The sequence below is a fragment of the Aquarana catesbeiana genome, linkage group LG05, assembly GCF_042186555.1.
Source record: "Aquarana catesbeiana isolate 2022-GZ linkage group LG05, ASM4218655v1, whole genome shotgun sequence".
NCBI classification, from domain to species: Eukaryota; Metazoa; Chordata; class Amphibia; order Anura; family Ranidae; genus Aquarana; species Aquarana catesbeiana.
This window is the reverse complement of record NC_133328.1, coordinates 170,230,370-170,248,410: the sequence shown is the minus strand read 5'-3', so window position 1 is coordinate 170,248,410 and position 18,041 is coordinate 170,230,370. Positions and strand designations below refer to the sequence as shown.

At 40.7% G+C, this 18,041-nt stretch overlaps 1 protein-coding gene across 1 annotated transcript in view; it reads left to right on the top strand.

The window, feature by feature from the left end:
• Positions 1-18,041, top strand: part of CPNE4 (copine 4) — a 568,794-nt gene that overhangs the window by 491,863 nt on the left and 58,890 nt on the right. Inside the window, exons 11-12 of the mRNA XM_073630343.1 lie at positions 813-946; positions 12,922-12,976. Coding sequence (XP_073486444.1) covers positions 813-946; positions 12,922-12,976 — 189 coding nt within the window. The remainder of the gene's footprint in view (positions 1-812; positions 947-12,921; positions 12,977-18,041) is intronic.

Here is an 18,041-nt window from a genome sequence, read left to right as displayed (position 1 = left end):
CAGTAGGTTTTTGTATGTTCTAAGTTTTTCAATAAAGCATTACTTTTATACTAATCTTTACATATGCCAAGCGATTTTCTGGGTCTCTCACTTATATATGGATATATTATGAATTTTAATATACTGAAGTTGAGCTTGAGTCTGGTTTTTACTATCCTAGTAGTCACCTATATTAGCCAAAATACTAGTGTAATTCCAGGCAAAACATTTTCTTGATCAGATTCAAATAGAGTTGGAAGCATTCAATAGTCTATTACTGTCTGTACCTCTATATTCTCTCTCCGATCTTCCTGTAGAAAGCTCCAGCTTGGTTCAATACAGCATTCAGATAAGGGTAACCCTTACTCTCTATATTAAAAAAAAAAAAAAAAAAGCTTTATCGCTTTGTTTTTGTTAGGTCCAAATCACTGCAACAGGTACCCAGACAGCAATAAGTTAACAGAGGTGCAATTTCAAACACTGCTTCAAAGTTTAATTTTACATAGCAGCAGCTGCCGCCACTTCTGTGCTACAAAGTAAGTCCCAATTGTTTTGACAGCCGGCATTTGCCAGCAGGAGTGGCAGCAGTGGGAAGAGGAACAGGGCATAAAGCATACAGCCATGGTATTTGATTAAAGTGTTTTAGGGCATACACCATATATCTTAAGTCCTCAAGTGGTTAACTTCTTTTCAAATAAACTGGTCCCAGAATACGTGCGTATGTTTACAATAACAAAAAATATAATGTGACAGGTACTGATATGGTTTAGAACTGCAGAGCATGTGCATGCCATATAATTAAAGGATAATAATACCTTTCCGCTTAATTCTAGGTAGCAATCGACTTCACAGCATCTAATGGAGACCCACGGAACAGCTGCTCTCTGCACTACATCCATCCTTACCAGCCCAATGAGTATCTAAAAGCACTTGTGGCTGTTGGGGAAATTTGCCAAGATTATGACAGGTAACATACTGTTTATGGCATCTCATTTCTCAGGAGATGCTATTATATGTCTTTCTGTAATTGTTTACCAGGTTCTGATGACTGGCTTGTCGATTACCTTGTAATTATTTTCAAGAGTCTTGAGGCAACAAGATGTTTATCCACACTGGTACTTGTACAGTTAGTCCCCCTAGATTTAACTGAGCTGTTTACATAAAACGTAAAACAGCCTGCATACTTAATCCTCTAACTCCAGTACAATTACTATCCATTGATGTTGCGTAACTTATAGTTGATAACAGTCTTGGCATGCAGGGGGTGAAGATCTCTCCTGAGAGTAGCAGTTTTACTGTTTTTGCATAATATTAACTACTATTCACTATTTTTAAGAGGACTATTAAAATATAACATATGGTCAAAACATTTACAGGATTCAGTAAAAACATGGAGTTTATTTCTGAATTCTTCCCATGATTACTTTAAATAACTATTGGTGCTTCTGATAATTAAATGTACTTATTATACTTGTGGTTAGTTGCAGTTGCTATCTACTGAAATCAACCTTCAGTGAAAACTGTATGCCAAAATGGTCAGTAAGGCTAGTGTTCTAGGAAGCTAAAGTTATATTCTAACATATGCGTGCAAATTTTTTCCTGTAAACTCAGGTTGTTAATATGATGTAGAACCAAAGGACTATTTTTGAGGTAGAGGAATGGAGGACTTTAGATTTGCTCAAGAAGAAGACTATAACTCAAAATTACAATGTGACCAATCTTTTCTTTTAATTATTCCATTCATAAAATATACAGTAAATACATGTATAAACATTCACAACTCAATAGTCAGTTACATCATACTTATACCAATACAGATTCAAAAGTGATATGTGTATGAAAACCCTTTATTCAATGCATTTTGCAGTCTATTGCTGCTTCCCCAGGACGGGGTCATTGATAATGTGTGTGTGCAAAATCTGTTGGTTTATCTGTAATATGTACATGCAGTGAGACGTATTATCTCCAAATATCATCATACAGAAAGTAAATACATAGCAAAAACCTTCAGTACTTTCAGTACCTTCAGTAACAAATGATTGGTTTATAAAACAAGTAAATGGTATCTGCAACTCAAGTCTGTCTAATATAGGATCCAGTTATTGCTATATGGGACAGACATTATTCACAGATACCTTTTTCTTGTTTTGAGAATTTCACTTCTCTCTCTTACTTTTTTCATGTCTTCTGCTAATGTGATAGTCTTAATGATCAACAAAGTGATATAGAAGTCATAATGAGCAAGAATAATCCCGACTTTCATATGAAAGGCTAAGAGGCATAGGAATAGAGAGGGTATAGGAGGGCATAGGGCATAGGAGGGTAAAACCACATATCATATGACTTTTAAAGGAAAACTCTGGATTTGCATGTAACCTTAGCTGCATACCTGTATATATCAGTATCTAGTGATCATTTTGAGATACAATTTTTAAGTATCTATTACTTTTTTAACCAACAAATAGCTTCCTTCAAACAGCACCAAAGATCTATGGGCTCACTGTTTTGGTTGAAGGAAAGAGAACTGAATGCATGGCTAAAAGCCTGGTGTAAAAGGGAAGGATTTGGTCTTCTAGAGCAATGGGCTGACTTTTCATTGGGGTACAACCCATATTCTAAAGATGGTTTGCACCTAATTAGGAAGGGGGTCTGCTGAGCTTGGTGAGAGGTTTATAGGAAAGATGGGTATTTAAACTAGTTTCGAGGGTGGAGGGAGAATTGGAATATAAGGGAGGAGACATGTCAGACAGGGGTCAGACGCTAAAGGAGGGTGGAATAGAGGAAGATTGGGGGAGGGATTTGGCATGTGGTAAGAAGTTTCTGATGTTACAAACAACCATTAGCAATTATAGTACTGTGTGTGCTACTAAAAAAAGATATGCAAAACAGAAGTGCAAAATGTGGTAATGAATTAAAGTGTTTGTTCAATGGTAGAAGTCTGCTGAGCAAAATGGGAGAGTTGGAAGCTTTGGCGCATGAAGAGAAATATTAATTCATTGGTAATGCTAAATCCTGGCTTCATTCTTCACACAAATAGACTCTTACAATTCCTGGCTATGCTTTCTTTTGGAGAGACAGGGTGAAATAAAATGTTGTCAGTGTCTGTCTCTAATGTGAGAAGTGATCTCAATGCGAGTGTGAAAGAGGGCTTTGTTGATGGTGAGTGTTATAGTACTGAAGCATTATGGGTTGCGTTGCATATGGGTGTGTGTGCTTCAACGTTAATTATTGGAGTTTGTTACATGCAATCCAGTGCTAATGAGGAGGTGGAGACTCAGCTTCTTGCATATATAGAAAGGGCTGTGAGGGCTCAGACTTTGATTTTAACTATCCTGAATTGAATAGAGTAATGGCACTGCTGGAACATTAACAGGGTGGAAATTTAAAAATCTTTTACAAAATAATTTTATGGTACAGTTTATAGAAGCCCCAACCAGAAAATACGCTCTGCTGGACCTGTTAATCTCAATCATTGTAAAGATTACCTTACTAAGGTCCATATACGGGAACATTATTTTATTTAATGTTAGCTGAAAACAACAAGCACATACTGGAAAGATAAAAACACTCAAGGTTTCCAAGGTAGGGGGCTGCTCTCCAAGATTTAGACATGAAGAGAATGTTGTCATTGAGGAACATAGAATAGAAATGGGAATGCTTCAAAACAACAAAATATATGCGTAATAAGTTAAAGGCTAAAAATAAACCTTATGTGGCTCTTGTCCAAAGTTGAGAAAGCTATATATACTGCTGGTATTTTAAAAGGGATCGCAATATTTAACAAGTAACTACAGACCAGTTAGTTTAACTTCTATAGTTAGGAAGATACCGGAGAGTTTAATAAAAGACCACCAAATAGTCAATAGTCAGCATGGAATCGTCAAAGACTGAATTTGCCAAACAAAATCTAATTTCTTTTTATGATAAAGCAAGCAAAAACAGGGAGCTGCGATTAATAATTCATACTCTGAATGGTCTAAGATTATTAGTGTTGCACCCGGAGTTTCAGTGTTGGGATCCTTACTTTTCAACATATTTAAAAATGATACAGAGCTACAGATTAAAAGTACAATTTCAGCGTTTGCAAATGACACCAAGCTATGCAGGAAAATGATATCCTTACAGTATGTCTCAAACTTACAAGCCAACCTCAATGCACTATTTAATTGGGCAACTATGTGGCAAATGAGGTTTAACCACTTCAACCCCGGAAGGTTTTACCCCGTTCCTGACCAAAGCACTTTTTGCGATTCAGCACTGCGTCCTTTTAACTGACAATTGCGCGGTTGTGGGACATTGCCCCCAAACAAAATTGACATCCTTTTTTCCCATAAATAGAGCTTTCTTTTGGTGGTATTTGATCACCTATGCAGTTTTTACTTTCTTGCGCTATAAACAGAGCGACAATTTAAAAAAAAAGTAATATTTTTTACTTTTTGCTATAATAAATATCCCCCAAAAATATATTAAAAAAATTTTTTTCCTCAGTTGAGGACGATATGTATTCTTCTACATATTTTTGCTAAAAAAAATTGCAATAAGCGTATATTGATTGGTTTGCGCAAAAGTTATAGCGTCTACAAAATAGAGGATAGTTTTATGGCATTATTATTATTATTTTTTTTTTTTTACTAGTAATGGCGGCGATCTGCGATTTTTATCAGGACTGCGACATTATGGCACACACATCGGACACTTTTGACACATTTTTGGGACAATTGGCATTTATACAGCAATCGGTGCTATAAAAATGCACTAATTACTGTAGAAATGTCACTGGCAGGGAAGGGGTTAACACTAGGGGGCGATCAAGGGGTTAATTGTGTTCCCTAGTGTGTGTTCTAACTGAAGGGGGGAGGGAACTGTGTAGGGGAGATGACAGATCGCTGCTCATACTCTGTATGAACAGACGATCGGTCTCCTCTCCCCTCAGAGAACCGGAAACTGTGTGTTTACACACACAGATCCCAGTTCTCGGTGTGTCAGTAGCGATCGCGGGAGCCCGGCGGTGATCATGACCGTCGGGCACTCGCATTGGCTCCTAGTGGCGAATTGACGTAACATAAGGTTGTTTCGCCCAGCTGTGCCATTCTGCCACAGTAAAACTGCGGCGGCTGGTCGGCAAGTAGTTAATGATGATAAATGTACAATTATGCACCTGGGGGTAAACACATGCATGCATCATACATTCTAGGAGGAGAATAGCCAGGGGTGTCAATAGCTGAGAAGGATATGGGTGTTCTGATAGATTATAGACCTAATAATACCATGCAATGCCAAGCTGCATTTAGCTAGCAAAAAAATGAGTATTAAAGGTATAGAGGTAGAGGTATAGACTCCAGAGAGAAAGACTTACTTTTGCCCCTGTACAAACATTACTAGAACCTCATCTAGAATATCCAGTTCAGTTTTGGGCACAAGTTCACAAAAAGGATATTGGAGAACTGGAGAAAATGCAGAGAAGGGCAACCAAATTAGCATAGAGTGGCTCAGCTGTAAATAAAGATTACCTGAACTGAATGTTTTCTCTCCTGAGAAGAGTCAATTAAAAGGGGGAGGGGGCATGATTACCTGGTATAAAGTGGCGCATATAGTGAACTTGGTGTTGCGTTATTCACTTTCAAGTAATTACAGAGGACGAGGGGGCACTCTTTACATCAGGAAGAAAAGAGATTTAATATCCACATTTGGTAAGGCTTTGCAACAGTTATGCCCTGTACACACGATAGGATTTTCCGATGAAAATGTGTGACAGGACCTTGTTGTCAAAAAATTCCGACCGTGTGTAGGCTCCATCACACATTTTCCATAGGAGTTTCCAGCACACAAAGTTTGAGAGCTTGCTATAAAATTTTCTGACAACAAAATCAGTTGTCGGAAATTCCGATCGTGTGCACACAAATCCGACGCACAAAGTGCCACGCTTGCTCAGAATAAATTAAGAGACGAAAGCTATTGGCTACTGCCCCGTTTATAGTCCCGATGTACGTGTGTTACGTCACCACGTTCAGAACGATTGGATTTTCTGACAACTTTGTGCGACCGTGTGTATGCAAGACAAGTTTGAGCCAACATCCGTCTGAAAAAATCCATGGATTTTGCTGTCGGAATGTCCGATCAATGTCCGACCGTGTGTACAGGGCATAAGAGCTGTGAAAATATGGAATAGACTCCCTCAAGAAGTAGGAGAAAGGGTATTTTGCCTATCATCTAGAAGATAAAGCACCACATCCCTTAGAAAATATTTTAGAAATTTGAAAAAGTATATGGGATTTTTGAGGTGCCAAATTAGAACAAAATAATTTTATAACAGTAGAAATGTATTCAAACAGTAAAAACAAACATACAAAGAGTAGATATTGACATTACAGTACTGATACATGTTCTGACTGATTTCATCTCTACATGTTTCACCTTGATAATTGGCTTCTTCAGGAGATATAATTGATATCAGGCACCATGAGCACCAGAAGTAAACAGAATTTTTTGAGAAACATAACAATCAACAATTACAACAATATCAAAATATATGAATATATGCATATATGCAAATTTGACAAATTCAAAGAATATTCATCGACTGGGAAAATGCATAGCACCAAAGCCATAATTGGCCACAATATTTACCTGTGTATTCAAAAACTATTTGCATATGAATTGGGGCTCCAAAGTCATGGGGATATGAACAATCGGATCATCCAGTAAAGCCATTGAGGGGGGTGTATCTAGAGTACAGCCACTGGTAATGGTCCAGAAACTAAAGGGTGAAGTGATGAAAAAAATTAGAAACTGGGGCAACAAACAATCCCCAATCAAATTTAAACCAGAGGGTTAAATGTAATTTAGCTTTTACCCTATACCTGCGATACTGCGCTATGTTTCACAGGCTAGAAAGTTGATTATTCACCTCCAACTCCACAAAGGAATAGATAAGGATGATGAGAGAGATAAGATGAACTAATTTCTGAATTATCAGAAAGTCATATAAAACGACCCCTGAATCAAAAAGATAATAAACCGAATCAATATTAAATTTCAATAGTCAAAAAAACAGCAAAAGTGCTAATCAACAATAGTAAAGTCACCTTTAGTCAAACATTCACCGACACATCTCTCCCCTTCCCATGCTGAACCACAAATAATGACCAAAAAAACGGCTGTTTATATAACCCCCTCCACCCTCAAATTAATGGCTGCTTTGGTGCCAAAATCCGAGGGTGAGGACGCTCAGTGACTGCCAAATGGCGCAACCGAGGTCGCACCAGAAGTGATGTCATTACTGTTCAGTCAGAGGAGGAGCGGTGGAGAAGGTGGCTGGCTGACAGATGCCTTTAAACAATTTTTCAGCCCTCAGCACCAAGGTCTGATCTGTTCAAGCAACCATCGCCAGCGTCTGCATTACATGGTGCAGGAATATCTAGGGGCAAGAGCAGACTTGGGAAACTTTCCAACAGAGCATCCACTGGGTTACTGGGTATTGAGGATGGACCACTGGCCAGAACTTGCTCAATATGCAATTTAGCTACTGGCCTGTCCTGCATCCAGCGTGCTTTCTGAATGCACATTCAGTGCTGCTGGAGGGTTTGTAACAGATCAAAGAGTGTGCCCATCCACAGACTCCATTGATAGGCTCACATTCATAAAAATGAATCAGTCTTGGATCAGCAGCTGTCAAGCACCTGATGCTGATGTAACTGATTGAATTTGCTATGGATGTGAGATCCCTTGAAGACTGCCTATGCTGACTATCCTATTCCTCCTCAATCTTGATGAAGCTAGCGTCCAACAATATTTTTGGTTTAGGGCACCACCACCCAAGGCCCAATTTTTCTGCCCCTGTTTAACAGGGGCATGTAATTACAATTTTTGATATAATAATTCAATGCAGGGCCCGTTCCTGCGCCCAACAAGAGTAACTGTGAGTGCTTACAGTGTTCTGGTAGCACCAACACCTAAGGCCCAATTTTCTGAAGAGTATATAGGGAAGGCCATATAGTATATATATACTGCTGTTCAGAGTATATAGTGCCTGGGGGCCTGGGGGCCTGGGGGACCCTGCGCTATTTTTTAAAATATTTTTAAAAGATATGGGTGCGGGATTCCCCTTAACCCCTTCCCGCCGACCGTACGCAGATATGCGTACTCGGCTTTCCGGGGTTATACCGGGATGATGCCCGCAGCTGCAGGCATCATCCCGGTACCGTTGTTTACAGCGGGCGATCGGCTACCCGTGTATAACAACCGATGCAGCTAAAAGCCGCTCGGTTGTTATACCGGAGGAGCGGGAGGGGACATCCCCCCCCTCCCGCCGCCTCCCGCCGCTGTTACCGGGCCTCCCGTGCGATCGGGAGGCCCGGTGTCCAATCGGGTACCTTTGGCGGCTGGGGGTGGGCTGGAACGAAGCTGTGAGCGGCTTCGTTCCAGCCTTCTCGTTGTAAACGCGGAAGCGACGTCATGATGTCACTTCCCGTTTACTCGGCTGCCAATGGCGCCGAATTTAAAAAAGTACACAGTGTTCAGAATCGCCGTTTTCGGCGATCTGAATACTTTGAAGTGTAAAGGAGGGATGGGGGGTCTTTTAGACCCCCCATCCCTCCATAAAGAATACCTGTCACCACCTATTACTGTCACAAGGGATGTTTACATTCCTTGTGACAGCAATAAAAGTAAAAAAAAAATAATTTTTTTAAACACAATTTATAAAGTAAACAAATAAATAAAATAAATAAAAAAAAAAATTTTTAAAGTGCCCCTGTCCCCGCGAGCTCGCGCAGCGAAGAAAACGCATACGGAAGTCGCGCCCGCATATGTAAACGGTGTTCAAACCACACATGTGAGGTATTGCCACGATCGTCATAGCAAGAGCAATAATTCTAGATCTAGACCTCCTCTGTAGCTCAAACCTGGTAACCGTAAAAAAATTTTTAAAGCGTCGCCTATGGAAATTCATAGGTACCGTAGTTTGTCGCCATTCCACGAGTGCGTGCAATTATAAAGGGTGACATGTTTGGTATCTATTTACTCGGCATAACATCATCTTTCACATTATACAAAAAAATTGGGGTAACTTTACTGTTTGGATTTTTTAAAATTCATGAAAGTGTCCCTTTTCCAAAAATTTGCGTTTAAAACACCGCTGCACAAATACTGTATGATAAAAAATATTGCAACAATCGCCATTTTATTCTCTAGATTCTCTGCTAAAAAAATATATATATAATGTTTGGGTAATTTTCTAGCAAAAAATACGGATTTTAACTTGTAAACACCAAATTTCAAAAATAGGCTTAGTCATGAAAGGGTTAATATCCATAAGGGCCTGGTATGGATTTTGGGGATGATATGCACACCATTTTTTTTTTGGTATTTTTGGTATTTTTATCCATATTCCGACAATACATTACAGCCGCTAGCAGTTTTAAATCACATTTTTTCCTTTAGAAATGTCATTTTGCTGTGGCACTGTTATAAACATGGGAAAGATGCGCTAATAAGGATACCCCCAGGCACAATATGTAAAGGAATATTTCATTTTTATTGTTTTACTTTATTATTAAAATCACTGCTCCCGAAAAAACAGCATTTTTAAAAAATAATTTTTGCATTGGGGCAGGACCCGGGTCCCCAAACACTTTTTATGGCAATAACTTGCATATAAGCCTTTAAAATTAGCACTTTTGATGTTTCACGTTTGTGTCCCTTTAAAAGTGTTCTCGTGTTCAAACTCATTTTTTGCCTGTTCGCATGTTCTGCTGCGAACTGAACTGCTCATCCCTACTCTTTAGTCACTGCTGAGGTAACTGCAAGCATTTTTTTTTTTTTATTTTCATTGCAGCTAGAAGTCTAGAAGGCTACCCTGTTTCCCCGAAAATAAGACCTAGCGTGATTGTCGGTGATGGCTGCAATATAAGCCCTACCCCCAAATAAGCCCTAGTTAAAATCCTTGTAGGTCTTATTTTCAGGGTAGGGCTTATTTTCGGGGAAATAGGGTAGGGCTTATTTGGGGGGTAGGGCTTATATTGCAGCCATTACTGACAATCACGCTAGGTTTTATTTTCGGGGAAATGGTAGTGAGTTTTGCTATATCATTAGTACTTAGACAGAAGATTACACAGGTCCATAAATGTCAGAGAATTCCCAAATTGCCAGTTGTACTTGCCATCGCTACTGTCCTTAAATGGCTATTTCAGCTTTACATAAAAAATGTAAAGGTATACTAACAGCAGACACCCTCAACCCTTCAATGTTCCCTGCTGCTGCCATCGCCACTGCTGCTAGTTCCAGATTCTCAGGCATCCTCCTTGGCTATTGTATGTGCACAGGAGTTATATCATCTCCAGAACCTGGCCCATTCCCAGAATTTTACAGATACCGGTAATTAGATGAGAGTCACATGTATGTCTCTTCTTTCTAAAATCATGTGTAGACAAGGAACATGATGACAGGGGTATGAAGCAGAGTGATCAAGAGATGAGCTCATCAGTGTGCTGCTTCTCCATCATTGTTCATAGCTGAGGGCAGGGACAAAACCTAGATTTATTGCTAAACTGCAGCAAAGAAAAGTTAGGTCTCTGGGCTGGATGTGGTTTCTGGCAGATGTAATCCCAGGACTAAATAGACAGAAATATAAATCCTTTGGCAGGGAAAATAGCTTTTATTAATCTATTTAATCTGTATACTTAGCTTTTTGCCTGGAGTTCAGCTTTAAATGTCCTACTGTTTGTTCAATGAGTGGACGAGACAAAAAGATGGTGAAAATACATGAATGTTTGCTTCACTGTCTCTACTTCTGTAATTGCATATATACTGTATGTGCTATTGTTATGCTTTCTGTTTGTAACTTTTTTTCTAGTAAGGAAGAAAAATGTCCAGCTGTGTTACAGGCCATAAACCATAATTTCAAACAGAGAACATCTTTCATTTAATTTCACAAATCACAACTCTCTCCTATAAACCTTGGCCATCTGCCAGAGGATCATATTAAACAGCAAGGACATGTATTGATTAAGCAGAAACGCTTCCTTTGGCTTCCAGGAGCAGCAAGGTCATCCTAGAAATTCTCAGTTTCAGTCATATTTTGTTCAAACACCGTCACAAATAAAAATCCTTCATCCTGAGTTCCAAGCATCTGTCAGTGACCAAAATAAAAGGAACTGGATCCCCACAGGACATCCATACGCAGAGCAAAAGCTGTGAGAAGCATACATTAAATTAGCTGAAGTAGCAATAATAGATATTATAATGGCTTCACAAGAGCACATAACAAAGCTGACTGACAGCATTTTGACCATAGGGAAAATCATTCTGTGCTGTTCAGGTACAAAACACCAAAAGACATCACACCTGTTTAGCTACTCAAGACTGAATATCAGATTTGACATCATATGAAAGACCTTGATTTTATTAGGTACCTTTGTGTGCAGAATATTAATTAAAACTGCCTGTTAAAACCATCCTTTCTCAACCCTTTAAACATGGAGGAACACTTTAAATAACTTTTCGATCTCTGGGAACCCCTGTTAATAATTAACATTTCTACAGCTCAGGGTACTTTAGTGTGATAGTTACTGGGAAGAATGCTCTTTACATTTTTGGTCACTGGGAAGAATCCCCCGTAAAGATAGCTAAATAGATAAAAGTGGCTCATTAAAACCCCTATAAACCTATAAATAAAAAGATAGGGTTTCATGTAATCCTAGCTGAGAAATGCTGCCTATATTAGAAAATAACTTAAAAAAAAAACTAAAAACTTTGGCAGGATGACCATAAAACTCATGAAGGCAGTTTTATTGTATTACTTTAATTACTACAGTGCCTTGAAAAAGCATTCATACCCCTTGAAATTTTCTACATTTTGTCATGTTACAACCAAAACGTAAATGTATTTTATTGGGATTTTTTGTGATAGACCAAAACAAAAAATGGAAGAAAAATGATAAATGGTTTTCAAAATTTTTTACAAATAAATCTGAGAAAAGTGTGGCGTGCATTTGTATTCAGCCCCCCCTGGGTCAATACTTTGTAGAACCATCTTTTGCTGCAATTACAGCTGCAAGCCTTTTTGGGTATGTGTCTACCATCTAGAAAGTTACATTTTTGCCCATTCTTCTTTGCAAAATAGCTCAAGCACTGTCAGATTGGATGGAGAAAGTCTGTGAACAGCAATTTTCAAGTCTTGACACAGATTCTCAATTGGATTTTGGTCTGGTCTTTGACACATGGATATGCTGTGATCCAGAGGCGTAACTAGAACCTTAAGGGCCCTGGTGCAAGAAACCATGAAGGGCCCTCCTGACCCCCAGACAGGACCCTTTCTCATGGGCCTGGGACCCTTCTCTTCACCGAAGCCCAGTGGCGGAATGCCAGGGCTCGGTCACAAGTGTGACCTTTGCAACCCTGGAAGTTCCACCACTTGTGTCAGTCATTTTTTATTATTTTTACTTTTTTTTTTTTACCTCGGTACAGATCACTGACTCTGTCCATTCAGACAATATGTCAGTGACATATTTACCAGCCCTTTCCCTGCTCTCCATCCTGACAAATCCCCCGATAATGCTGCAGGGGAGGATGGGGGCCAGGAGAGAGGATAGGGGCAGCAGAAAGAAACTGGAAAGGAGAAACAGAGGGGGGGGCGTATAGAGGAATCAATCTCTCCATTTTTCTACATGAGGAAAATGGAGGGGATCGGTTCCTCTATATGCTGCTCCTCCTATCCAAGTGTACATTGGAGCATTGGCCCCCTAGAGCATGGTACCAGGTCACTACTGTGACCCATGTAGTTATGCCCCTGGTGGCAGTTATAGCTTGAACCATAACACATACAAATAAATGTACAATGACTGCCAGCTTTTTTTGTTACTTTTTTTTGTTCAAGCTCATCTAAATTTTAACCTTTAACATTTTAACCTAATAATTTATTTTGATATTTTCCCTGTTTCCTAGTGACAAAATGTTCCCTGCTTTTGGTTTTGGTGCCAGAATACCTCCAGATTACAAGGTAAAACATTAATATTTTCATAGTTGAACTGTATTTACTGTATGCTGGATTTAAAATAATAATTTTGAAAACCGATCTAAACTTCTAAACGAAATATTGTATGTTTAAACGATACAATTTATTATAATTATATATATAGATATATTATTATAATTCATTATAAATTAATGTTTTGTGTGTCTTGGTTTTAACCTGTAATTCATAATGAAACATACAAACAAATTTTGTTAGGCTTGTTGGTATAAATGAGCAGAGAGGATCAGACGAATCAGGATATCAAGCAGATTGATTTGACTTACACTTTTGAAGGATAAGTGCACTTTTTTTCTAAATTCTAGCTTCCCTATGTAACAATATACTATAATGTACTTTCATAAAAAAATAAAAAAGCTTTCTATTTATCTTACACACCCCTTACCTCAGTGTCCAACTGGCTGTATAAAAAAACTTCTCCATTACTTCCTGGACAGACCTTGGGATGTGACACAGAAAGGAGTTTACCAGCTGACCTAATTAGCACACATCCTGCATTTGCCTTTCTGATTATTACTCTTTCTGATTACTAGCACACACTTCATCAGGTGCGCATTTTCCCAATGCAATCAGTGAATAGTGTTAGGCAAACGGTTTGGTCAGGGCATGAGTTTAGGCTGAACATTTGCTTGGTTGACCATTCACCGAACACCTGAATTTGCAGGGTGTTCACCCTGCCAAACACCCTGCAATGCACGCTGCACAGTGCATTCTGCACCCTGATTGGGCAAAACTTTGCCCAATCAGGGTGCAATGTAAGCTGGTTGTTAAGAAGCAGGGCCGGTAAGCCAGCCGCGGTGTCCTTAATAACTGATGAGTTATTAGCTGTCAATGGGTTTCCCCATTGACAGCTAAATAAAAAAAAAAAAAGGTGCCGTTTAAAATAAATAGATAAATATAGTGCCTGGGGGGGGGGTCCCTTTAGTCTGTCTGTAAAGTGGTGCATCTGTAGCATATATATACCATACTGCAGCAAAAATGACATTTCTAAAGAGAAAAAAAACAGGTCAAATCACAATTAAAATGATTAGTGGTTGCAATTTCCGGAACCCGGTTATTAAAAAAATTAAAGAAAAAAACATTGTGGGGTCCCCCCAGTCCATACCAGACCCATTGGGTCTAGTATGGGTTTTAAGGGGTCCCCCCAAAATGCATACCAGACCCTTATCCGGGCATGCAGCCTGGCAGAGGTCATAAAGGGGGGTGAGCGAGTGCCCCACCCTCCCTGAACCATACCAGGCCACATGCCCTCAACATGGGTGAGAGTGCTTAGGGGCGGGGTTCCCGACAACCCTGGGCTGTGGTCATCGGGGTCTGCGAGCAGGGGGCTTATCAGAATCTGGGAGTCCTCTTTAACAAGGGGGCCTCCATATCCTGCCCCCCTCCCCATGTGAATGGGTATGACTTGACCTGCCAGGTTGCATACCTGAATAAGGGTCTGGTATGGATTTTGGGGGGAGCCCCATATGAAATTTTTGTCCTTTTTTTCACAGAAATAGAGCTTTCTTTTGGTGGTATTTAATCACCACAGGTTTTTTTATTTTTTACGCTATAAATGAAAAAAGAACAAAAATTTGGTAAAAAATGAAAATTAATAATTTTTCTTCATGGCCAAAATTGACATTGCTACATATCTTTGGTAAAAATAACAAAAATCAGTGTATAATATTTGGTCTTTGTGAAAGTTATAGAGTCTACAATCTATGGTGCCAATCCCAGAAAATTGTTCATATCTGATGTACTGATGGCCTCATCTCATTTCTTCAGACACTAACAAGCCAGGACAGTACAAATACCCCATTTTGGAAAGTAAACACCCCAACACATAATCTAGGAGGCATAATGAGTCTTTTGAACTCATCATTTTTTCCACAAGTTTTTGGAAAAAATGTGGAAAGAAAATAAAAACGCATTTTTTTTACACAAAGTTGTCAATTTATAAGATATTTCTACCACATGTGTGGGACTTTTACACAGCCTGTCCACATACAGAGGCCTAACATGCAGGGAGCACCGTCAGGGGTGCGAAGGACATAAATCACACATCTAATTCTCTACCTACCTATTACACTTTTGTGAGGCACTGGTGAGCACTTTTGTGGCACAGATGAGCACTGATGTGGCACGAATGAGACATGGATGAGCACTGATGTGGCATGGATGAGGCACTGATGTGGCACTGATGGGCACTGTAGTGGCACAGATGAGCACTGGTGTGGCACTGATGTGGCATGGATGAAGCATGGATGAGGCATGGATGAGCACTGATGTGGCATGGATGAGGCACAGATAAGAACTGATGTGGCACAGATGAGCACTGATGTAGCACGGATGAGGCATTGATGAGCACTGATGTGGCATGGATGAGGCATGGGTGAGCACTGATGTGGCATGGATGTCGCATAAATGAGTACTGATGTGGCACGGATGAGGCATGGATAATCATTGACGTAGCATGGATGAGCACTGATGTGGCATGAACGAGGCATGGCTGAGCACTGATGTGGCATTGATGAGGCACGGATGAGCACTGATGTGGCATAGATGGGGCACAGATGAAAACTGATGTGGCATGGGTGAGGCACGGATAAGCACTGATGTGGCATGGATGTGGCACAGATGAGCACTGATATAGCATGGATGAGCAATGATGTGGCATTGATGTGGCATGGATGAGCACTGATGTGGCATTAATGTGGCGCAGATGAGCCCTGATGTGGCATGGATGAGGCACGGATGAGCATTGATGTGGCATGGATGAGTACTGATGTGGCATGGATGAAGCACGGATAAGCACTGATGTGGCATGGATGTGGCACGGATGAGAACTGATGTGGCATGGATGAGCACTGATGTAGCATTGATGTGGCACAGATAAGCACTGGTGTGGCATGGATGAGGCACGGATGAGCACTGATGTGGCATGCATGAGGCACGGATGAGCACTGATGTGGCATGGATGTGACACAGATGAGCACTGGTGTGGCATGGATGAGCACTGATGTGACATGAATGTGGCACGAATGAGCATTGATGTGGCACGAATGAGCACTGATGTCGCATGAATGTGGCATGGATGAGCACTGATGTGGCATGGATGAGGCACGCATGAGCACTGATGTGGCATGGATGAGGCACAGATGAAAACTGATGTGGTATTGATGAGGCACGGATAAGCACTGATGTGGCATGGATGTGGCACGGATGAGCACTGATGTGGCATGGATGAGCACTGATGTGGCACAGATGAGCACTGGTGGGGCATGGATGAGGCATGGATGAGCACTAATGTGGCATTAATGTGGCACAGATTAGCCCCAATGTGGCATGGACGAGGCACAGATGAGCACTGGTGCGGCATGGATGTGGCACAGATGAGTACTGATGTGCCATGGATGTGGCAGGGATGAGCACTCATGTGGCATGGATGAGGCACAGATAAGCTCAGATGTGGCAGGGATGAGGCATGGATGAGAACTGATGTGACATGGATGTGGCATGGAGGAGCATTTATGTGGCATGGATGAGCACTCATGAGGCACTGATGAGTACTGATATGGCATGGATGAGGCATGGATGGGCACGGATGAGCACTGATATGGCATGGATGAGGCACAGATGAAGTATGGATGAGCATGGATGAGGCATGGATGGGCACGGATGAGGCATGGATGAGGCATGGATGGGCATAGATGGGCATGGATGAGGCATGGATGAGACATGGATGGGCACAGATGAGCCATGAATGGGCACAGATCAGCAGTGTGGTCACTTAAGATCTAGTCCAATCACGCTGCTGCACTGGCTCCGTTCTCTCCTCACACACTGTACTGATTGGTGTGAGGAGAGGACTGAACTGGACATGCGATGGTTTGTTGACAAGTGGTCGCTCCGTCATTGGACGGAGTGATCACGTAGTAAAGAGCCGCTGTCAATGGATCTTTACCCTGATCATGGACCTTTTGGGTGCGCGCCCTCCCAGAACTAGCAGACCAAGCTGTTGCCATCATTCGGCTATGGCCCAGTCGGCAAGTGGTTGAAAATTAAATTTTTGCAGCAGCATGTTATATATATGCTACACATGCGCCACTTCACAGACGGATTAAGGAGACCCCCCCAGGCACTATATTTAAAGCAATTTTTCATTTTTATTGTTACACTTTAAGCATCATTAAAATCACTGCTCCTGAAAAAAAAGGTTCCTGTTTGGCTCCCATAGACTTCAATGAAGTTTGCCATTTGGGTTAGAACTTTTCCCCTGTTCAGGAGTTCTGCGAACCGAACAGGGGGTCGTTCAGCCCATCTCTATCAATGAATACTGTTCTCACTAAATACAAAGCCTTAGATCATTCATTTGGCAGAGTGTGCTGGAGCTGAGCGATCAGATAATAGCCTATGTGGATAGAGCTGTAATATTAAAAACGGGAGACGTATGTCCTGGGTTCTGGAAAGCTCACCATGCACTGTACAAGCTCCTTTATATCTACCGTCAACTATGTAGTGCAAGGGCCTGCCTGATTTGGATACAGAGTGATTGGACAGATAGTGTGGCTACCTATTATATAGTTTTGGTAAATCTAAAGGAGTTCATACAGAGATTGTACAATCAGATTGTATAGTGGATGGCCACCTTTATATACCTAAAATTAGCTTGTTGCGCTTTTGGTGCCATTAAATGTTAATGGCACACCAAACACAGAATCAAACACACGTTTTGCCACGTGAGAAAAACTAGAGAAAAACACAGCAAAATGCACAGTGAAAAACGTGCAACCCACAACACACCAAAATGTCCCATGAGGTACTTTGCCACCTGTAGCGCAGCCCATTGATTTCAATGGGCTGCCTCAAGCATGTCATGAGAAAACTGCACCAAAAAAGTGCACTCCCATTATGCTAAGGGCTAGTTTACACTTGATTCAAAGCATGGCTTTGGACACGCTTTTTTAAAGCTCTCTGAACGCCAGTGAAAGCCCCTGTCATTAAATAAAATGGTTAGCTTACAGTCCTGTTTAAACCTTGCTTTTGCTTG